The sequence below is a fragment of the Amphiprion ocellaris genome, chromosome 10, assembly GCF_022539595.1.
Source record: "Amphiprion ocellaris isolate individual 3 ecotype Okinawa chromosome 10, ASM2253959v1, whole genome shotgun sequence".
NCBI classification, from domain to species: domain Eukaryota; kingdom Metazoa; phylum Chordata; class Actinopteri; family Pomacentridae; genus Amphiprion; species Amphiprion ocellaris.
Window position 1 is genome coordinate 15,550,031 of NC_072775.1, and position 23,569 is coordinate 15,573,599.

The window sequence follows — 23,569 nt, forward strand, 5'->3', positions numbered from 1 at the left end:
TGTGTCCCACCCCCCCACCTCTCTATCTCTACCCCTCTATCTGTATCCCTCTATCTCTACCTCTCTACCTCTACCCCTCTACTTCTATCCCTCTATCTCTACCTTTCTACCTCTTCTGTCCCTCTCAACCCGCCCGGCCAGCAGGTAGATGGGTCCCCCCACATTAGAGCCGGGTTCTGCTCGAGGTTTTTTTCCCTGTTAAAAGGGTGTTTTCCTTGCCACTGTCGCCTTTTGGCTTGCTCTGGGGGTCAGGCATATGGGTTCTGTAAAGCGTCTCGAGACAATTTGACTGTAATTGGCGCTATATAAATAAAATTGAATTGAATTGAATTGAAAATGCAACAATACTCCTTTACAGTTAAAGGAGTATTTGCATGAAAAGTCCCACTTTTGTAAAAGTACACAAGTATTAATGGTTTAAAGTATTAAAGTAAAAGTGCTGTTTTGGTGCCTCTGACTACTGTATTATTATACACTGCTTTATTAGGTACACCCGTTCAATTGCTTGTTAACACAAATAGCTCATCAGCCAATCACATGGCCACAACTCAATCTGTTTAGGTATGTAGACATGGTCAAGACAACTTGCTGAAGCTCAAACCAAGCATCAGAATGAGGAAGAAAGGGGATTTAAGTGACTTTGAATGTGGCATGGTTGTTGGTGCCAGACAGGCTGGTCTGAGTATTTCAGAAACTGCTGATCTACTGGGTATTTCACGCACAGCCATCTCTAGGGTTTACAGAGAATGGTCTGAAAAAGAGAAAATTAGCAGTGAGCGGCAGTTGTGTGGATGAAAATGCCTTGTTGATGTGAGAGGTCAGAGGAGAATGGACAGACTGGCTGGAGATGATAGAAAGGCAACAGTAACTCAAATAACCACTCGTTGCAACTAAGGAATGCAGAATACCATCTCTGAATGTGCAGCATGTCCAGCCTTGAAGAAGATGGACTACAGCAGCAGAAGACCACACCAGGCACCACTCCTGTCAGCTAAGAACAGGAAACTGAGGCGACAATTCACACAGGCTCACCGAAATTGGAAAATAGAAGATTGGAAAAACATTGCCTGGTCTGATGGACCTCAATTTCAGTTGCAACATTCAGATGGCCAGAATTTGGCGTAAACAACATGAAAACATGGATCCATTCTGCCTTGTATCAACAGTTCAGGTTGCTGCTGGTGGTGTAATGGTGTGGGGAATATTTTCTTGGCACACTTTGGGCCCCTTAGTACCAATTGAAAATCAATTAAATGCCACAGCCTGCCTGAGTATTGTTGCTAACCATGTCCATCCCTTTATGACCACATTGGACCATCTTTTGATGGCTACTTCCAGCAGGATAATGCACCATGGCACAAAGCTCAAATCATCTCCAACTGGTTTCCTGAACATGGCAATGAGTTCACTGTACTCCAACAGCCTCCATAGTCACCAGATCTCAATCCAATAGAGCATCTTTGGGATGTGGTGGAACGGGAGATTGGCATCATGGATGTGCAGCTGACAAATCTGCAGCAACTGCGTGATGCTATAATGTCAATATGGACCAAAATCTCCGGTGAATGTTTCCAACACCTTGTTGAAAGTATGCCACGAAGGCAAAAGGGGTTCCAACCTTTTACTAGGAAGGCGTACCTAATAAAGTGGCCAGTGAGTGTATATGGCATTTAGATTTTAGATTATTTACAGTGAAACAACAATTTGTCTGTAGCAGGTTACTGTTTTAGCTGATGCAGATAAAGTTAGTTAGAATTACTTTGTGTACAGTTTTTTAGACAGGGACAGCAGATAAATGTGAAACTGTTTTCAGCTTTTTGGAATTTTTCTTTAATCTTTGGGTTTTAGTGAGATGCTGTATCTAATGAGCATTTTTTGAAATAAAACCATGTACGAGGTTTAGAGGGAAAAAAACACCATTTGGTGGAGCTGTTAACAACTCAGTGACATCTAAAATGACCTCAACTACACACAGCTTTTTGTAAAATTTCAAAACCCGAAAAGATTTGAAAGATCTGGTGTAGTCATTAATAATGTGTTGCATTTTAAAGGCTTGTTATATCATCTACTGTGTAAAATCTTCATCCAAGTAAGTAAAGTTCTCAAATTATGTAGCAGAGAAGAAAGTATAATATTTCTTTAAGAAATGTAATGGGAGGGAAGTAAAGAAGCATAAAATAGAACTACTAAAGTAAAGGGCCTTAGAATGGTACAGTCCTTGAGTAAATGTAATTAGTAGCTTGGGAGCAGAGGTTGTTGAGGTTAACTGCTTCCAGTTGCTATTTACAGAGTAAATAATATGCACAGAAGAACATGTGATAATGAAATAATTTCACCACAAATTAGAAAAAGATCTTGTGCAAAATGAAGGAAAATTAATAAGACTACTATGGAATAGGAAGCAGTTTCTGAAGTGAGTGACAGCATTTGCCATAATTAAATTATTTGAATTGGTGATTCATATAATAATTGATCAGGAAAGAAAGTATAGAGATGTTGACCATAACCTACAGTTGTCTGTACTAACAAAGGAAAAAATAATATGTTAAATGTGTTCACATTTTTGTAGGAAAAATCTGTTGTCTGGATTCTTTTCTTTGATTATAAGCCTTTTTGTATTTGACTCCTGCTCAAGGTGCGTTTTTGGAGAGAAAAAAAATCAGCACTTTCATGACACATTTGTATACTCAAGACGTACTACTTTTCTAGCTAAGAAATTATCTAGAATTACAGATATGCAGTGTTGATTTTTTAATGTTTTGGTACCAGTGTGCCTTCATCAGATGGAGAAGCAGCACATTTATAGCTTTGAAGGCAAATAGATGTAAAACACCATCTGTGTGAAATAGATTATACATCAACAGTGTCTACAAACTGTTTATCGTGTTTTAGAAATCTGGTGCATTTTAAGGGCTTCTAGTGATTCAAGTCAGGTTTCAGTGTGGTTATATAAATGGATGAATATTTCTTTAACATTAAAAATTAGCCTGCATTGACCTAATCCTCCTCTGCATGTATTTTTCTTACAGGAATGAATGCTAAAATATGAATGTGGTATGGTTTGAATGAGTGGTTGGAAAATTTTCAGCCAGGTCCAAATTTGAACATGAGATTTAATTGTACTCCCTTTCTCATTTTACCTCATAAAGCATCTGTGTGTGTTTTATTTTTCTTTCCTTGATTGAATGATACAGAATCTGCCACATATCTCCCCTCCTCCTCCTCCCATATCTAAACCAGCAGCAGCCAGTTGGGATACTGCTGTTGTTTACCCACACTCCAATCAAAGCGGTGGGGAGTGAATGATATCAGCTCGACAATGGCCTGCGTGCGTCACACTGGTACGACAACGCACACCAATATATTCACGTGCACGCACACAACCAGCTGCGAGCGCACACACACACAAATAGCCTCTCTCAGCTTCATCTCAAGGTTTTTCACTGTGTGTTCTTCTGTTTTTTTTTGCTTTTATGCTTTAAAATGAGCTCAAGGACTCATGACTCAGCCAAGAGCTGGCAAACACTTATTCATTTCAACTTTAGATTTCTTCTTTAATGGCCTGACATTCAGATGTGATGCTGTTGTGTAAACTCTTCTAAAAAAAAAAAAAAAAAAAAAACAAAGAAAAAAAAAAGGAAAACATGCTGATCACTAGGAAGAAGAGCTTTCTATCATCCTCCTCACCTCTTCACCCTCCTCTGTCACCACCACCACCACATCATGAGGCGGGGGAGCATGCGGAATGGCACCGCCCGTCGTCATGGCTCACTTTCTTTTCAACCAACGTCTCCATGGTGACGCCGCCTCACAGCCTTTCATCTGCTTCCACCTTCATCTCTTCCCACAGGTTGCTGTCCTTGTCTGCTTCATTAGATGCCTCGTTTTCTTAAACTAGCCATTTCCCTCGTTGCTTTCATTCATAGCATTTTTTTTTTCAACCTCTGTTGTAGCCATGCGTCTCAGCCCTCTCCTTGTGCCAATTACTGTGATTAAAGCATGCTCCTTGTCTTCAGGAGGCAGGTAGTCTCAGAAACAGAGATGAGGGTGATTAGAGCCACAAGATCTCGTCTGAACCATTAGGACGGAGGGGCAGAAAAAAGGAGAGGAAGAGTGTGCTGTCTGAGCAGATGAGGGTGGGCAGGGGAAAGCTAAAAGAGAGTATGAAATGAAAGAAGGTGGACTTTCTATACAGGCTCAACCTTTCTGAAAGGTCACATGTCCACGTATTGCAACAGGAATGAAGCTGAGGGCCTGTGGGAGTGGACGTATTATCTCTGCATTAATGAGACCGAATTTAACTGCTAAGCCTCCATTCCTCTTCTATGACCATCTTTCCATAATAGGAACTGTTTGACATTTTTGAGAAAATGCTTATTTATTTTCTTGCTGAAACACATGACAATTTTTGACATTATTTTTCCTGTTAGCTTAGCTTCACTCTTAGTGGCTGTGTCTAAGGGTAACAATATTCATCTACTGCCACCTCTAGAGTTCAGAAAGTAACCAGTTATATCTTGTTTGTGTGGTCAGTGTGCACACAGAAATGTAGCTGTGATTTCACAGGTTTTATGTGCCACATATACTCTTTGGCTGAGCGTAGGCCAGTGACTTCCTGGAGTCTTGGACAGTTCCTTAGCAACTCGGTCTGTATGAAGATTAGTCTAAGATGTAACCTCTACTAAAATAGTAAATTGTTGTTTTGATATCACTGTTTTGATGCTTAAGTTTCCCCATGCTTCCAGTCTTTATGCTAAGCTAAGCTAACATTTTGCTAGCTACACTTGGCTTCATATAATCACCTAAACCATTGAAACCATTGAAAGGTGAAGTGAAAAATTTGATTATCTTCTAACAATGGCACCTTTCATGGGGTGGGATCTATTAGACAGCACAAACAGTTCTTGAAGTTGATGTGTCAAGCATAAGGATCTTACCAACTATGACAAGCTATGACAATCATGATGGCTGGATGACTGGCTCAGAACATCTCCAAAATGACAGGTGTTGTGGGATGTTCCTGGTATGCAGTGGTCAGTACCTGTTTGTCGCAAAAGTGATCCAAGGACCAGCACATCTGCCCACATTGACCACTGTTTACTGCCAAAAATGTGTACAATGGCCACATGAGCATCAGATCTGGACCACGGAACAATGGAAGATGGTGCATGTGATGAATCATGCACATGCACAATGTCTACCTATTGAAAAGATGGCAGCAGGATGCACTATAGGGAAAAGGGCAGGCTACGGAAGGCAGTGTAATGGTCTGTGCAATGTTCTGTTAGGAAACCTTCGTATGCACTCATGGATGCTGCTTTACCACCTGTACACCTTAATGACAATGATATTCCCTGAAAGAGAACCATGGTTTGGTTTGAGCAGCAACAGTTCAAGGTGAATGAAAGGACCTACTTCAAATGTTTTGGTGCCTGATACCATATGACACCTTCAGAGGTCTTGTAAAGTCCATATCATGGTCGGTCAGAGCTGATTTGGCAGTATGAGGAGGAACTCCCCAGTATTAGGCAGGTGGTAGTGTGACTCACTGGATGTAGGCTGCAGTTTTAAGCTTGCCATTGGCATTTTACACAGCTTTCTCCTCCCCTAACTCTATCTACGTATTATGGTTTTCAAAATCCCCATCACTAGGAGATACAGCAACAACCTCCTGGCACCAACCTACACAGTGAAAATTTCAACTTTTTCTGAAGATTAGATCATGCAGTTAAGTAGCCATGTTAGTACCAGATTTGATAACAGTGCTTGCCTCCCTGCATGCAAATATTTCTCCAAAACAATTCCCCTTGTTACTATTTTGGGGGGGACATCATTGCTACATCCTGGGATTAGTACAGCCCAAGATGTTTGTGACTGGTTTAAACAATTATAATCAATCCAGAGCCTTTTGTTCCCCTGTAACAGAATGATGATAAGGTGCAGTCAGACCATTCTGTGCAGCACTGTGTCAGCACCAGACAGTAGGCTTGTTTTTTGATACAAGGCAGGTGGTTTTAATGTTCGAGATGATCGGTGCATGTAGCCTGCGTGTATGAGAGTTCTTTTGATTTTCTCATCTAACTCCCAGCATGAAAATGTTCCACCCACAGTATGAAACTATTCCCTCAGTTCTTGCATAGACCTACAAACACATGCATCTCAACTTTTCATTGATGCCTTTATTAGCTCCATGGTCAAACACAGACCAGTGTTGGTTACTGTGGGCACTGTGACCCCTCTGTGTCCAGCAGAGAATGATGTGCTTGAGCTCCACTCCTCAGTTCATTTTTACTTTCTGACACTGTCACTATTTTAGTCACATCTACCTGACTGCGTCACAAACCTGACTCTTGTTCTCTCCCGTCACATCAGCAACTATACTCCCAATTTGCTTCACTATTTTTGGCCTCTTCTGAACTCTTTTTCAGCCCTTTTCTCCTGCACTGCTTCCCACCACCCTGTCAGCTTCAACTTCACTCTGTTCACTTAATATTACCTTTAATCCCCTGCTTCTTTCCCCCTGTACATATTAATGACTGTGAGTGTTCGCAGTGTTCTGAATCATCCCTTCTCAAACAGACGGTGTGTGTGTGTGTGTGTGTGTATGTGTGTGTGTGTGTGTGTCTATCCTTTTTTCCTCTGTGTGTGCATGTGTGTATGTGCACACGTGCATGAATTATGTTAGTGTCTATGGTACGGAGTGCAGCGTGACGCACTGGCTGACGTCACCAGAGGCCGAGGCAGGAGATGTTTATTGATGAAGAAGTCCTGCCAATGAAGAGAGAGGAATGAGGAACTAAAAGCAACCATATTCAAAAATCGCATGTAGTCCAAACTGGGGAAGTTTAGTCACATTTATTCATGTTATCACGCAAATGGCTGCTGATTATACCAGTAGCTTTAAAAAAAAAAGTAACAAATGCGTTGCAGAGTTTCAAATAGTTTGGTCTTTTTTGCCTCCCTAATTGGCTGTTTTCTCCAACAGTCTTCTGTGTGTGGATCTTCAGAAATGTACAGTGTCTAGGCAACAGTGGTGATATTTACGTTCATTAAAGTGTGCCACCTTTTCCCCCGTCCTCCCCTGCAGACTGTCTGAATATGAGGCTGCAGGGAAGTAGATATCTATAGATTATATATATATATATATATATATATACCAGTTTAAAGACACAGAAACAGGCTAGAGATAGATTTGTTATTCTATCCAGGACCTATTATGCATTCTCCTCTGCCACGTGTAGCCTGGTGTGCGTCGTCCCTGCTGTGTGGCGAGCCCAACAAGATTGTTTCCTTGTTATGTTTTTTTTACGTGTGAATTTTAAATAAGCTTTCTATTTTGGTCTCCGTTCTTTTCTTCAGATCTTCCTCCTGTCTTTTCTGAGTTCAGTCTCATTCATCGACCCTTCCACCACTCCCTCCTTTCTTCCTCTCTCCTTCTCTTAGCTTCAACCTCCCTTCCCTTGCTTTTGTCCCTCCCACCATCCCTCTCTTTCTGCTTCTTTCCCTCTCCGCTGCTTTATCTCTGCGGTCTCCGTCTCTCCCCTCCACCACTCCCAGTCGGCGGTGCGATGGCGATGATGATGATGATGATGCTGCTGCTGGTCTTGGCCGCCTCCCAAACTGCTTGCCCCCATCGTTCCTCCACCCCCAAACCCTCCCTCCCGATGCTATAAATACCCAGCATCGGTGAGTCATCGCCCAGACGTATCAGTTGCCTCACCCTCCCACCCTCTTTCTATCTATCTCTTTGCCTCGCTTCTCTGCTCAAGCTCATTACCAGACCTCACACATTTTTTTTTCCCTTTTGACCCCAGCTGAGCCATAAGCCAGGGCCAGTTGCGTGCCGTGGTGCAGCCAGAGTTACCAGGCGCCCTGCCAAAGGTCGGCTCGACGCTTTACAAATCCAAAAAAACAAAACCAGCAGGAGCGAGCAGGATATGAGAAACACAGTCAACCAAAAAGTGGAGCATCACTTTCATTAATTTTCCAATTAGGCACTGGAAAAATGTCACCAGCACTTCCCTTAATTGACCCCTAAGTAGCTTCAAAGTCAGATAAAACACTTCCAGCACTTAATTGCTACTATATGAGACTAAAAATAAGTGTAATACTGAAATTCAATATGAGTGCATCAAATTCAAAGGTTTTTATTTCAACACAAAATGTATTATTCTTTGGAAACCTTAGAATTTTCATTTAAAGTGAGTGTTTTGCACTGCCAGGGTTCCAAATGTACATCAACAAACACATTTTTGGTAGCCACAGTGGCTTTAAAATAAAAAAAACCCCTTCCTCTGCTGCTCTAGATCCAGTTAATAACTATAATCCAGCCTACGTATCAGTTCAACAATCCAGGGTGATATCTCGGTCCCCGTCCTCGCTGTACCACCTCCTTTCAACCTCAGATGTAATTATTCTCATTTTTTTCCCAAGACACCACCCACCTCTCCAGCGTTATGAGGAAGCTAAGGTTCAGCTCGGCTCATCCTTCGGTAAACTCCAGTATGGCTTATTGGCTCACACTAGAAGCACAAACAGATAAAAGTTTTTTTGCGCACTTCTGAGTCATAAGTAGACAGGAGGAGGGAGCCAAGCAAAGCGAGAAAGGAGGGAGAGAGAGTGGGAGAAAAAAAAAGTTGGAATGAAGTGTCAGAGAGCAAACCACATTCATACAATATGGAAGATGTCCTTCACGGTTTCCTGCTGCTCGGTGCTGTTGTTGTTGTGTTTGTGGTGTACAGCCATTTTTCTTTGTGTGTGCGTTTGCGTCAGAATCAGTGGGCTAATGAAGGGAGCATTATGCCTCTGACTCACTCACTTGTCCCATAGGGCTGGATGGAGGGAATAGAGGAGAGGAGGAGTCAGAAGAATTGCTTGACTCCCTGTGGTCTTATAGTTAACTGTTACATTTTAAACGAAATGCAGAAGCATCAGTTTTCCAATACATCAAAGGCTCAGTTTCCGTTCATTTGATATCACTCTAGGGTGTTATATGACTTGATGTATGTTATGCATCATATTGCAGAATCTGTCTTGACATGTACAAGTTTAATTTGCATTTGTTTAACTAAAATTCAAAGTGGTCTTGCATTGTTTACTTTCGCAAATATTTGCTTGGCACAGAGTTTTTGGGCTTATCCATCGATTTTGGAAAATGGTCCAATATAAATTCAAATATGCCAGCTTGGGCTCTGGGAAACTGAAATGCCCCTTTTCACTATTTTCTGGTATTTTTACTTTTTAAGCTGACCAAAAAAATTTGCATCCAGGTCTTTTCGTGTATGAATAGCAGCGGCTACATGTACCAGAAGTGCTTAATTAACAATTTCACAAGTCTGCGATTCAACATCTTGAGAAAAAAAAAATAGCCTTAGAGTGCCTGAAAGAAGAAATAACAACCTCTGTTTATGAGCCCTGAGCGAAGGTTGAGTCCCAGAACTGTATGTTCCATTTGCGTCGAAGCACCACACAGCCTTTCACAAACCACATTCACTCAAACGCACACACATAGACACACACTGGCCTCTGTTGCCATAGAAACTCTGGTTTGAGGATGATTCTAATCAAGCCGCTGATTATCAGTCACACGTTATGTCTCGCAGACGGCGCTCAGGTGTTTAACGCACACCTCCGAAGCACACAACAGACGACAGCAATTACAACACAAACTCGTTTATTTCATTACAGAATTTTCCAAGGCCAAATCACAAATAAATAAAAGGAAGGAGACACTTGCAGTAGCTCAGTTTGCAGGGCCACTTAAACCACATAAAACAAGAAGACCCCCCAAAGAACTGGTCAATAACAGAGATTATTAAATATATTAACAGGAGGCTTTACACCTGTACAGTTATTGGTAGTTTTGCTGAACTTTGATCATCAAGCCCCTCCCCCTTTCACCTTATTTACAAAGCAAGTGAAAACAACAGAGCGGTGAAATTCGCCTTTGCATCACCTGCTGTCTTTGCCTTGTCGTTAGTTCAGAAGAAAAGTTGTTGGTAGGACACGATGCATGTGCCATCAACAGAACATGGGGAGTGCTTCACATTCTTAAGACCCCTGAAGACAGCTTATGTGTGTCCAAAAAAGGCAACTAGTCACCCCTAGCCAGGCAGAAAACAGCACAGTAAGCTACTGACTTTTCACTGAAAATGTCAGGAAGAAAGAACTTTTTATAAAAACAGGGAGGAATGACTTTCTGCTTTGTCTTGATAGTATGGACAAACAACCGTCCTGTATTAAGCTAGTAGGCATCTGATAAGGGACATTGTTAGAGTACCTGACTGTATAGTTATTACTGCTAGGTCTTCATTGCACGCATAGCAGGGATGCATTCAGAAAAGGCGGCTGCAACAAAGATGTTGACCTGACAAAGGACCACTGACCAAACACGGTTTAATCTTCTGTCCCTAAACTTAAAGAGAAGAAATAAATACTGAAGCAAGAAAGTCACTCACTGATGCTATTCAGAGAATACTGCCATCAATCTGAGAACCTAATGTATATTTTACATAATAAATGGCAGGTGTCAGAATCCGGTAGTACTGTAGACCCTTTTATATACATTGCACATACAGTATCATACACATAAAACCGATCTGAAGATACAGAAATATTACTTGCACTCTGAAGTGAACCGAGCTTGTTCTATATACTCACGACTACATGGAGTGTATCCATCAAGAATTTCTCCCAATGGAGTGCAATTCTCTCTTATATTCAGGTGCTTTGGTACAGTCGCACCCTTTTCATCATGCAATTTCTACAATGCCAAATATTACATTTTCACTATACAGTCTTATTTCAAAAACTTTTATTTAGCACAGTACGTTCAAAATGGGCTACATCTAACTTCCCTATCAGTGTCTCTACCATTTCTTGTATGCCTATGATTTAGTTTCCTACAGGCCTTCCAATCTGCACTGAAGCGGAGGCCTAAACATGAATACACAATGGAAGGGCTGTTGTCTGTGCGTTTTTCCTTCTTACATACTTTAAAATTTAAGTATAAATATTGCACATTCATTTTATATGTCATAATTGTAAGTAGAAAAAAAGAACACGATTAAAGTAACTAACTAGACCTAGAGTAAAAGGTTAACATGAACGGTTGCACCAAAAAAGTTAACTGGGACAGCAATCAAATGAAAGTCTAAGTTTTTGTAACTAATTCTCTACAGTAGGCCGAGTTCCCTTGGAGACATCCATACGGTGCATTGGTCATGGCTGGAGGAATATGTGGCAGATGTGGCAGGGCTAATGTATGTCAATGAACCAACAAAATAACCCTCAAATAGTCTCAATGGATGCCTTTTACCACTGATGTTTGACTCTGCCGCAAAGGCCAGGTAGTAGAAAAAGGCTGAAGACTCAATTGCTTGTAATAGTCAAGTCAGTAAACACATACTCAAATGTACAAACTTTGGGACACAGGCAAAAATAGGAGAGAAAAAAACAAAATAATAAAAAAAGAATGTAAACAAAGCTCATAAAAGTACAATTAGCATACACAAAATGGAAATAAAAAAACAAGAGTAACCATACCCCTCTGAATAACACCACCATAAAATAACCGTAAGAAAAAAGTATTTATAAACATTGTAAAGCTCAATCTCTCATGGCTTTGCAACACCGACTCCTCACACAGAAAAATACGCATCAAATGGGTTTCAAAACTGACAAACCAAACATGAAGGAAACAATAGCAATAACAGACCAACAAATCATTAAAGACAATAGAGATCCCTGCAAAGATTCCAACCTGAATGTTACATAAACCCCCCAGGAGGGATCCCACTGTCGGGCTCATGCTATCCCATGTTCCTGCCAGGTATCTGCCAAACATGTCCGAGCAACCGAGCTGAACTGGTGGAAGGCTCCAGAGACCAGCGGTGGAGGGAGGAAAGCAACAGAGAGGACGCACTGTCATAAATTCAGATACGTTCAGCCTGACATTTGTTTCACTTCGAGTCATGCAAAGGTCCGACTTCCTGTGCCGCCTCGGTAGTCATGGCAACTCAAAGGGCTAAATCCATCAAAGAGGAGTGGGTTAGTGCGTCCGTCGCACTGTGCGTGTCTGGCTGGCTCAGTCGTCTGTGAGGGACATTTTTGCCTCTTGGTCTTGACAGAGAGCATAAAGCTGGATTTGAGAGTCCCCCCCCTGCTTTGATGGAAGCTGGTCGCAGGGAAAGCTGTGGAGGAGATGAACGGGTCTCTGTGTGTCTGTAACGATGAATGTGTGAGTGTGTGCGTTGCCTGTAACTAAAGTATAACTCCACTCTAAGTAGTCCCGGTAGTGGCGTTTTGAGCTGCTTGTATGTGTGTGTGTGTGTAAGTACGTATGTGTATGTGTTTGTGTGCTGTCTGGAGTGTATCTACGTGTTATTTTCCACCGTACATCCTCTCAATGTCTTCCTGGTAGTGTGTTTTGAGCTCCTTGCGTTTTAGTTTGAATGCATCTGTGACCAAGCCAGTCTCCGGTGTCCAGGGCTCAGCACTCAGTCGGATCTTCTTGGGAATCTCGAATCGCTCCAGTTTTGCTGGATTTGAGAGAACAGAATAACAAGTCAGCCTGACAGGTACAATACGATGTGATACTCATGCAAAGTCTGTCACAAGGCTGGGGATGACATCACACCAAATCTGAACTGATTATCTGACAGAGTGTATCACCAATAGTCTCACTTCAGTTTTGCTGACAATGTTACACTTTAGTGTTAATAAGGCTTTTGCCCCTACCTGAAATAGCAGCCTCAGTAATGATGCGAAGGACCTCTTTCTCCACCTGGGAGTTGTTGCAGATCTCTTCCACTGTGCCCCTTACTTGTATCTGCTCTGCCAGTGTCATTAGCTGCTTTTGGTTCGGCACCACGAAGCTGATCACATATGACTGGTCACTAAGAAACAAGCACAAAATAATTGTCAAGTTAAGACCGGAAAAGAAAATTCTATCTGCAATGTTTGCACTTGGCTGGGTTTGTACTGAAGAATTAAGTGGAGTCAAAGGTTAAAGTTTTTATCAGTACAATCGACCAACACGATTCAGAGGCAGTGTGAGCAAGATTATACCTGTTGGCATAGGCACAGATGTTGTCAATGAGTGGGCAGTTCTTCAGAACAGCCTCCACTTTTCCTAGAGACACATATTCCCCTGCCTGCAGTTTCACCAGGTCTTTCTTGCGATCTGTGAGAAAAAAACACATATTACAATGCTGAAAGATTTAACACTTGTATCACATGCACATACAAGTTTGCAGATTTCTTACCGATGATCTTAAGGCATCCGTCAGGGTGGAATTCTCCAATGTCTCCAGTGCAAAACCATCTCTGGCCTTTCTCATCCACATAAAAGCCCTCAAGATTCTTGCCCTCATTTTTGTAGTAGCCCATCGTTACATTGGGCCCACCAATCAAAATTTCACCTCGAGGGTTGGGCTTGTCTGTACTGTAGTAACCACCTAGGGGAGCACAGAACATGCTGATTAGAGAGAAAATATTAATGTCTGTCTTCTCTATGGATGGATTTGCTGCTATTCTACTCACCCTCCTCCCAGTCCTTCAGTGTGATCTCTGAACAAACCAGTGGAGCACCAACTCGTCCTGTGCTGTAGTCCCAAACTGAAAATACCAGTAAAGACTTAGCACATTTGATTAGACAGAATTACTTGCTTTTACCATGCTGTCTTTTCTAACTGTTCCTCTTTCAAGTCTTTCACATTTCCTGCCTTTATCCCGTCTGCCCTTCTTACCCTCACTGATAGTGCCAGCTCCACAGGTCTCCGTCAGACCATATCCCTGCCCCACAGGGCAGCACAGACAGATGTTCATGAACCGCTGTGTGGCCGCCGAGAGCGGCGCTCCACCTGAAAGCAGCACCCGTGTGTTCCCTCCCAAGAGCGCACGCACTCGTTTGAATACCAAACTAGAAAAGGACAAAATAACACAGCATGGTGAAGATGAATTAGAAGTGTAGGAGATTCCAACAACAACTTTAACAGCTACGGACAAAAACATTCAGAGTTTAAGAAAGTTAGCAATTAATCAGCACGGTGTCCAGATACTGACTCATCTCGAAGAATATTCTGTGCAAACACCATGGTCGATAACACCCAATGATTCACACACGCTAGAGAATAATTCACTTGTGTGGTGGTCTGGTGTTGACAAGGGTTAATGAAGAAGTAGTGCTATGTATGATTAGCCGTATAGGAACAGAGGTTAATGTTTGCTCAAGTATAACAGAGGAAGTATATGTCGACTGGAGGGACTTTCCTGAGGGTTCAACTCATGTACACAGCTATGTACAGTGTGTATTACCTGTCACAGAGAGGCGTGCCATAGCCCTTGGAGATCTGTTCCATCTTGTAGTTGTAGGCCAGCACAAAAAGCGTCTTCTGGAATTTGCTCATCTCCTCCACTTTGGTCATTACATTCTTGTAGATTCGATCCATGATCTCCTACACACACCAAGCAGGCCATATCTAAGTTAACACTTAAGATATGTAAAATCTCCCCTGTGTCTAGACTGATATCTCACATTTTACAAGACTTAAGGTGATAGCTAATGACTTGTAATGTCAACAAACAGGCCATATCATCAATAAAACTGGACTGATAAGTCTGTGCAGTGCTAAATATACTTACTGGTACAGCAGCCATGAGAGTAGGTTTCAGCACACTGGTATCTCCTTTACTGCCCTTCTTTATCTTGGTGGACTGTATAAAAAAAAAAAAAAAAAAAAAAAAAGACAAGTGGTCAATTCTCAGCAATCTGCAAATTTAGGCCTGTATATATAGCTAAGCTTGAATGCACAGTGATGATAAGAATCTTGAACAGATTATTGCATTAACATTGAGTATTAGTGAGTGAAGTAGCACCTTTTGAGGACATGATGTGAAGTTTAGCATTGACACACAGACATACGCAGACTGGTTGTAAGATGTGTCTGTTCATTTCTACACTGACCTGGTCTGCTAGAGTTTGAGGAGAAGAGTAGCCAATGCGACAGCCATGAGAGATGCACACCAGCTCTGCACTGAGCTCCAAAACATGGGCCAATGGCAGGTAGCCAATGTAGGTGTCGGTCTCACTGCCAGCAAAAAAAAAACAAAAAAAAAAAAATTCTAATTAATTTCTGAAAGACACTCAAGGAAAATACTGAGATACAGCGACACAAAGTTTGTTTATATGATTCATGAGTATAGAAAAAAGAAATGGTTGGAGAAACACCACATATTGGGAAAGAGAATGAGACAGACACTCTGTAGAGTCTGAGTACCAGGACATAACAAGAATGAGAGGAAGTGTCAAAGAAACAGCAGTGACTCTGATATGGCCATACTTGAGGTTAGGGATTCGCTCGGCCATGCCTGTGATGCCAGCAATGAGGTTGCCATGGGAGATCATGACACCCTTGGGGATGCCTGTGGAGCCGCTGGTGTACATGATGACGGCGATGTCTGAAGGCTCTGGCTGTCTGCGGTCGACTGCGACTGTCGAGACGGGAGAGCGGAGGAGTGACGGTTAGAGAGGAAATGACAACCACATTGTTAGTAGTAATAACAACCTACTTAGTATAAAGAACTGAATTGATTAGTGTAAAAATACTGTATAACGACAACCATATGAAAGCATGTTTTTGTGCAGCTGCAACTAACAGCTGTTTTCCTTATCAAATATTATCATTTGGCTATGAAAATAATCACTTAATCTATAAAATATTGAATCAAAGTTTAGACCCAAAGGCTTGTTTCACTCAACCAATTGTTCATATATCCATTTTTTATTTCTATTAATTTTCAGCAATATAAACAGATAAAACAGCAAGTCCTCACACATGAAGCTGTACCCTGAGAATTTTTGCCATGTCTGCTTGCTAATTGATGATCAAGCATCATCAATGCTATTACTGACTATTTTTCTGCCAGTCAGTATTTTTAGAATGAGATGCACAAATAATACAAGAACAGGTTCATGTTCAAGGGTTCCGGCTATATGCAGGTTTGAAGAAAAGCACTTTATTACGGGACATGTTCCCCTAAATGAGCGCTTTAATCAGGCATCTTTTAATTAGTCTCACTGGCTTAAATTACTGCAAACTTCTGCTAATTCTTGTGTTTTTTATCTGACAGTGAAGAAAATGCGACTACAATTATTTTAGATAAGTTAATATTTTACATGCATTATGTGCTATATTTAAACATTTTAGAATTTTCCATATTTCCTGTCTTTATCAAATAAGGGAACACGTATAAACATGGTTAAAGTGATTCTGGAAGACCGACAAATTCCTGAAATATTTGGCCAATATAATCACCACATCGGGTGTTTGGCAAGTGCTGATTCGACCTCATGCTGACTGTCGCACACAGCACATCACTCTAATTACACATTAGCGTGTTGGCTTTGTATTAAGCCTCCATCAATGTACTTTCATTTCCCTGACAAAATTAGAAACCTTTTTAATCACATTGCACAAATGCTCACTATTGTCAGGCTTGGATCCCATCTCCTTCACAGCCTCCATGCTGTAGACCATGATGCCTCTGGAGATGTCTGGCCAGCTTGTGGGTTTACTGTCCACTACAATGACATACTGCAGCCTTGGCACATCACACAGAATAGCCTGGGACATGGAGTTGGATGTAAGTGGGGGGGTGGGGGAAGAGGAGGAGGAGGAGGGAGAGTGAGAGGGAAAACTAATTAAGCAAATTGAACAGCACTTCTTATTAAGCACTAATATTACTGACAATTAAGAGCCAGTCATTGGTGACTTTGTTTAACAAAGTGCACATAATGGAGACAAGTGTTAACAGTAAACAGGTACCTTGAGACGGCTCTGAAGTAGGTCTTTGCTTGTGATGATGTGTGTGACTTCAGTCTCGTTCAGGCCGTGAGCAATGGCCATGGGCCCAAGAGTGGCGTAGAGGGTCACAACTGTCAAATTCAATGACAGTCAAGTTGCTCAGTCAGCTCAAGTGTTTAACTAAAGGCTGAAGAATTTAGGAATATGGATGTTTGTCATGAGTCACTCACGTGGGAAATTGTACATGAAACAAGCCTGTGCTACCACAATCCACTCCGCTCTGGTCTCACAGAAGATGGCGATGTTGCACTGGGGCTTCTGACTGAGAGCTGCCAGACCGCTACCAAAGCACTTTGCTGTCTGGTAGGTGTCCTCGTATGACAGCCAGTTGTATCTCCCTAGAATCACCTACATGTGACATGCACAGACATATGCAAAATTCAAAATTCTGTCCACATACTGCACCAAACAACATGAAAATAATGGTGGTGCATATTTTCTATAGTCCTTGGTAGCTTCAAAGCTTTTTTCAGAAACAGGCTTAATTGTAGAACAAAAAAAATGTGTACAACCACTGTAACCACATAAATGGGATGAATGTGTGCACTACTTTTCATTACAAGAAACAATGAAAAAAGTAACAAGCAAGAGGTTGCAGAAAGTAGTTTAAGCCGCAATACTAAATCAGAAAGCAGCCTCCTATTGGTACCAGTCATGCAATTTCATCATTTATATGTAGTCAGTTAGTGCCATCTACAGGGCTTTTGTGACTGTGCATGTGTTAATTCAGCTGTGAGACAAATGACACTGCTGCTCTTCCACCTACATCCCACACACTGTGCATAGTGCCAGACTGCACTCTGAGAGACAGTCAAACTTCTGCAGTTCTACAGATTCACCTAACCCTGGAGCTTTAAACCTAAACGTGATGAAAGGATACACCCATTGACTACATTCTTGCTCTTGAGACACTGAACATTTAAAATGCTAATGAAACCAGATGCAAGAGTAGCAGGTAAGGAAAGGACGATGGTTAATTATGTCTCTCACCTTTTTGAAGACCTTGCCGTTTGGCTGGAGCTCATCCTCCTCGCTAAGCACCTCTCTGGTGCCCAGACAGTCCCTCTGTGCAAACCTTCTTGCAGCGTATTCAAACATTTTGTCCAGTGTGTCCACCCCGGGGTGCAGCCATGCTACCAGCTTCTCTTGGCTGTTGATGGCTCTGTAAGGCCCCGCTGGGTTTCCGCTAATCGAGCGTGCCTTGATTCTGCGGGCTCGTTCCAAATTGTTGCCAGCACCGGAGAAGAAGTACCAGGGTATAAAGGTGATGACGGAGTAGACCCAGACCACGGAGCGGAAAACCTGCAGCAGCAGGGGGTTCATATCCTCCTTCAACTTCATCTTTGACAATGAAGTGAGTGCTGGAGTGTTGAAAAGACACGCTGTACTCTTCTCTGCGCTGTAAGTATTTTCACCTGCTGCTGCAGCTCAAGGTTGCAAGGGGTGATTCTTTTGTACAGCAAGTCAGCTTTACCTGCAGGATGAAGACACAACATGAAATTTTAGAAGCACAGCCTGGACTAAAGATGCATCAGCACATTTTGAAAACTCAAGCTACAATGAATGCCAGTAAGAGCCTCCTGGTAAAATAATCCTTGCTTGCCTGGAGACCAACTCTGCCTATTCTTAGGCTGGTTCTCAGTCAGCACTCTTTCTCCCACCAGATCCACTGGCTCGCTGCATTGAGGATGACCTTACAGAGGAAGCATGACGCGATGACACTCATCAGTATCAAGTTTGAATAATAGAGCTTATATACTTCATTAATTCACACATTCTTTTTGTTTATCTGACAAAATATTTGTCAGTTAAACTGATGATGAATTTAATAATTAGCTATAGCCTTACTTAAAAAATCCAGATAATCCAAACAAGCTTTTGTATTGCTGAAAAGGACAATTGTTAACTTTCTAATACCACTGCTGAAACAAACAGTGGTTGCATTTAACCCAGATGACACTGTCGCTACAATTTTCTGAAACTATTTGCCTTCTTTGTACTCCACCACTAGTTTGCAACTGGATTATACCATGGGCTGTACGTGTTACTGCTCCAAGTTGCTTGGCTCTACTACAAAAACCTTTGGATCAGTTCTGACTGTCTCCCTGAGAGCTCAGCTATTTGTAGTGTATGCTTAAGTCCAGAGTGTAATTTGCAGTGTGGCCGTGTAGCCACTGAGCCTGACCATGCTAGAAGTGGCAGTGACTCATGTTGCAGCTTAGAAGAAGAGGCCTCGAGGTCATGTGAGAGGTTAGCACACCCTAACAACCTACTGTGACATTACTGAGAAGAATTTAACACTGACTGCTGAGGTGGGCTCCTCTTGGCTATATGCAAACACGAGCTACAAGAAACGGACAGCAAGAAAGGAGTTTAACTTCAGTTAGATTGTGAGTCCTCAGTGAGAGTAAGAGCCAACTAGGTTATTAACTGCACAACACTTGGGCTCCTTTGAGGATGATAACACCATGGTTGATTCAACAATACACTGCAGAGTAGGGCTGAACAGTTGACATTTTAGCAAAATTGCAGTATGACTAAATGCAATATTCAGATCACAGGAACTGCAATTTTTTGATAAAAAATGTACCACTATTATAAATGAATTACTTCACTGTAGCACTACAGTGAGTCACTGGCCTATAAATGACATTCTCTAGATCCTACGGGACATGCTTGCATTATGCACACTGTACCAAAAATCAAATCATCATTTTTATAGATTTTTTTCAGAGGAAGAGAAATGCAAAAATTACCTTGACCAGAGGCCATTTTTTGTCTAGACAACAGGCATCCATCACTCACTAAATAGATTTCACTGTTAATTGAAAGCAGCATGTGTATGTGTTAATGTGTCCGAGTGGGCGTTTATGCAAGTGTTCCCAACTTCCTCTTCTAGATACTTTAACATGTGACTTTTAACCTCAGAACAAAAAACTGTCACTTTTTAAATGAGCCACTTTTGCTCATGTTTGTTCTCAAGTGCCATATTTTGAAAAGTTCTGGTGAAGCAAATTAATAGAAAAACTGTCACCTTAGTCAGGTCCAATCCAGAACCACAGCTGCCCTTGCTATCAAGTTTTTACAAAAAGTCCCAATGCAATGAGGGGTGAACAAGTCTCACCTGTTTCGCAGCAACTCACGTCACAACCAACTGCCACAATTGCTCTGTTTACGGACAGGGAAGTCACCGGCCAACTCACTCCAGTTTGGTTTAACACTTGCACTACAGGTTCATTCATTGTGTACTGTAGTGTGAATAACGTGGGCACACCCTCTCCTAGTTAATATTTGAACACAACACATGACAAAGCAACTATAATAAAAAAAAATAAAATAAAAAAAAACCCTTTGGGAAGAGAACAATTAGCATGTAACACATAGTAGCATGACTTACCCAAAAAAGTATTTATAGTCAACACCCAATGATAAAAAATGCCACTATAACTGTAATGCCAGTCCAGCTACGCAGGTTTGTCCGGCCACTAACTGACAGTTGGCCCACATACTTACTGTGATAAAAGCAGTATTTAACACACCCATAATCCAATGCATCACGGTTTGGAATGTTAAATGTCCTGTGTTAAAGCCACTTAACTAAGTTATAAAGATAACTCAAGAGCAGCAATTTCAGCTGACATATAAGGCACAAGGGACCAACACTTTTCATACCAAATGCAGTGTTTTCAATGAGTCCTGCAGCTTTCAGTCTAAAAAATCCATACTTAAGGTATGTCATAATAATTTCTTTAAATACTTAACATCTTATTAACAGTGTCAGTATATGAATGAGCTTTAGAACAACAGGATGGTGCTACATTACAACTTTCACCTCTATGATTTCACTTTGGTGTCTATCTCCATCTTTTCTTTTACACAGTCAAATTATCTTTCACTGTACAAATGGTTATATATTATTCGTTTGACTGTTTATTGTGTAAATTATGCACCTTCTTATATTGTGCACGGGACACAGTGTCGCATCAGTGCTTTTTGGTGTCCTTATCTTAAAGATAATCGCTATCAGTGTTAGATAAGATCACAACATATGATAACCAGCACAGGATTTTAAATGGTATATGCGATTTTACCACAGTACAATTGGTAAGCAGATAGTTTGCATTGTAATAGACGATACCGCGACATTTTTCCAGAACACAGCGTCCATGTCTGGAACTGTAGGAGGCTACTGAGGCAGCATCAAGATTAGCAGCTAGCGGGCAGCTCAAAGACGCACTAGCAGCTAGCAAGGCAAGGAAGCTAGCATTAGCTTCAGCTAACCACTGCAGCTGCTTTTAACCGGCTGTTAATGGAGTAAATAAATTGTTTACTTATACATTTTCCCATTAGAATGTAAAATTCGAGCACACGCATCGTATTGAACACGAATGTTTGGCATACTGCAGGCGACGTGCCGCGCTGCTGAGTAAACCGGTCGCTAACAATCAGCTCCTCTCATCAACATCTGCAAAGCGCTCACACAGCAACACATTCTCACCTCTTTTCTCTCAACCGCTACGTCTGAGCCGCTGCGGTACTGGGTCGCGCGTATTTATCCTTGTGACCAAAGCTCTGACTGTATATTACATCAATCTCTTAACACAGTGCGTTTGGTTATAAATTACAACTGAAAGTCTGTTACAAAAATAACATTCAGTGAAATTGTAAATCTGAACATCACCGGGCCAGTGATACCAGCCCGGAAGATATCCAATGACGTCACAACGCCTCTGCGCCAGCGATTGGAGAACTGGAGGTGGCGCGTGCTTGGGACAGCGGGGACGTCAGTGAGGTTACTCGCGGTCATAGCTGTCTAGACCGTCAGTTACATGTGAAGCAGCGAGCGGGTAGGTTTACAGCCGGACTGCTGGTTTATTTGAATGGATCAAACAGCAGTCGACTGGCTGTCACCGCAAGGTTTGAACGAAAGTCACACAGGATTCGCTTACTTTGCTGCACAGCTGTCTGCTTTGTGTTTTTAAGTCAGTGTTGTTGAGTATTAACCGCAGGAAGAGCGGACACCCCAGTGAGTGAACGAGACACAACAGAATCCAAGCTAGCATTGCTAACAGGGGTAAGCCAGGGTAAGACGCCCCCTCAAAAAGTATGCCTGTTTGTTTTTAGAATGTGTATTTGTTAATTATTAGAGTGTATACAAAAGTAATATGCTCATGTGAGCAAATTTTGGGGGCAAACAGATGCCCCCTGCAGACGGAAGAAGCCCCACAGGGGAAATTTTACGTCACGAGGCATTTAGTTTAAAATAAACTTGGTACCTCCGCTTAAGATATATTTTGAAATGATAATGTTAAAATTTGCTTGTTGATTTGGAATGGGTGGGCCTAGGTTAAAAGTTTACCTTAACATAACTCTTCAGTTTCATATTTAAATACTTAGTGTTACATATTCCAAAAAATGTTTTAACTTCAGGATAGCTCAATGTGACTCACTTGTAAACGGTTAAAAAAAAAAAAAAAAAAAAAAGTTTGTATATTTTATAAACATTAGGGCCTATTATTACTGTCAAAATATTGCATCAACATACCTCAAAACCACTTATTCTGATTTACTCATTCCAGTTAAAATGATCTCAGTGTCATTTAAAGATTAGCAAGCATCCTAAGATATAAACAATCAAACAAAAGAAAATGGACTATATATACTGTGGTGGCCATGAGGGGAATTATGGAGGAGGGCTCATAGGGGTGTCTGTTAGGATTTATTTTTGTAAGGTACTACTAACTGAACACTGAAATTGATATTAAGTATGAGTGTTACAATATTGATAATAACAGCCATTTAATGTGCAATGAATGCATGAGTTGTTCTTGACCTTTAAAAGGGAAGAGATGGAGCTAAGCTCTAACTCCAAGCTCTGATGGACACAGACAGGTCAGGTCACAAAAAATGTTTCTTCTACACATGCACACACACTAACAAAGATAGAGTTTTGGCTTTGATACACAGCACATTCCTATTTTCTTACAAGGTAACAAATTGTACTGAAACTGCTAAATCCAAGGTTGTTTAAGGGTGGAAACCATAATAATCCTCCCTATGAGATACCACCAGTAGCTGCATCACATCACAGCTAACAAAGGAATAGACTAACAGGTAGAGAGCTGAAAGAAGTTTGCAGGAGGGTTCTTTTTACAGGGTGCAGCTCCTGGGGATTGGATGGATCGTGTGCCAAGAGATATGGACATATCTGTGCACCAACTAATGGGAGAGTTAAGTCTAAACCACGGTTTATATCCACCTTTAGCCAGTCACATTTTAATATTTGAATTATATTTTTGTGTTTTATAACTAATCACATTTCACCATACTGAATAAAATGTTCTGTTCATAGCAGACTTTATCCTTTTCTGGGAGACTGTTCCAAACTGAAAAGATCCTTGTGCAGGATTCTTTTGAGACACTGATATTTACAAAGTAAACTTCTTAATTGGAGAGAAGTAGTTTGTCTTCTATCTCAAAAACGAACACGCTCAACATGTCTTACCCTTGTTTACCCTATTTTGTGCAATTATGTGGACTAGGTTATATTTGTCTGTGCAAGAGTGCAGACTCCTGTACAAAACATGATACAAAAGAGTTACTGTGTCAGAGCTCTTCATCATTACCAAAACCACAGAAACTCTAACTTTCCTGTTGAGTAGTCTGTAGTCTAGCTATAAGTGTACCACCTATTCCCACAATAA

At 41.4% G+C, this 23,569-nt stretch overlaps 3 protein-coding genes across 3 annotated transcripts in view; 1 reads left to right on the plus strand and 2 right to left on the minus strand.

The window, feature by feature from the left end:
• Positions 1-23,569, plus strand: part of LOC111577301 (AP-1 complex subunit sigma-3-like) — a 45,403-nt gene that overhangs the window by 12,947 nt on the left and 8,887 nt on the right. The gene's annotated exons all lie outside the window — the stretch shown is intronic.
• Positions 1-23,569, minus strand: part of LOC111577296 (secretogranin-2b-like) — a 47,296-nt gene that overhangs the window by 7,280 nt on the left and 16,447 nt on the right. The gene's annotated exons all lie outside the window — the stretch shown is intronic.
• On the minus strand, positions 9,657-21,573 carry acsl3b (acyl-CoA synthetase long chain family member 3b). The gene is made up of 15 exons (XM_023283519.3): positions 21,364-21,573; positions 17,856-18,339; positions 17,036-17,213; positions 16,827-16,936; positions 16,487-16,625; positions 15,342-15,492; positions 14,966-15,089; positions 14,644-14,715; positions 14,317-14,456; positions 13,749-13,921; positions 13,543-13,617; positions 13,266-13,457; positions 13,069-13,183; positions 12,739-12,896; positions 9,657-12,539 (listed from the first exon to the last, which is right to left on the minus strand). Exons 2-15 carry the CDS (start codon positions 18,204-18,206, stop codon positions 12,382-12,384), a joined length of 2,136 nt encoding a protein of 711 aa, XP_023139287.1. The 5' UTR covers positions 18,207-18,339; positions 21,364-21,573; the 3' UTR covers positions 9,657-12,381.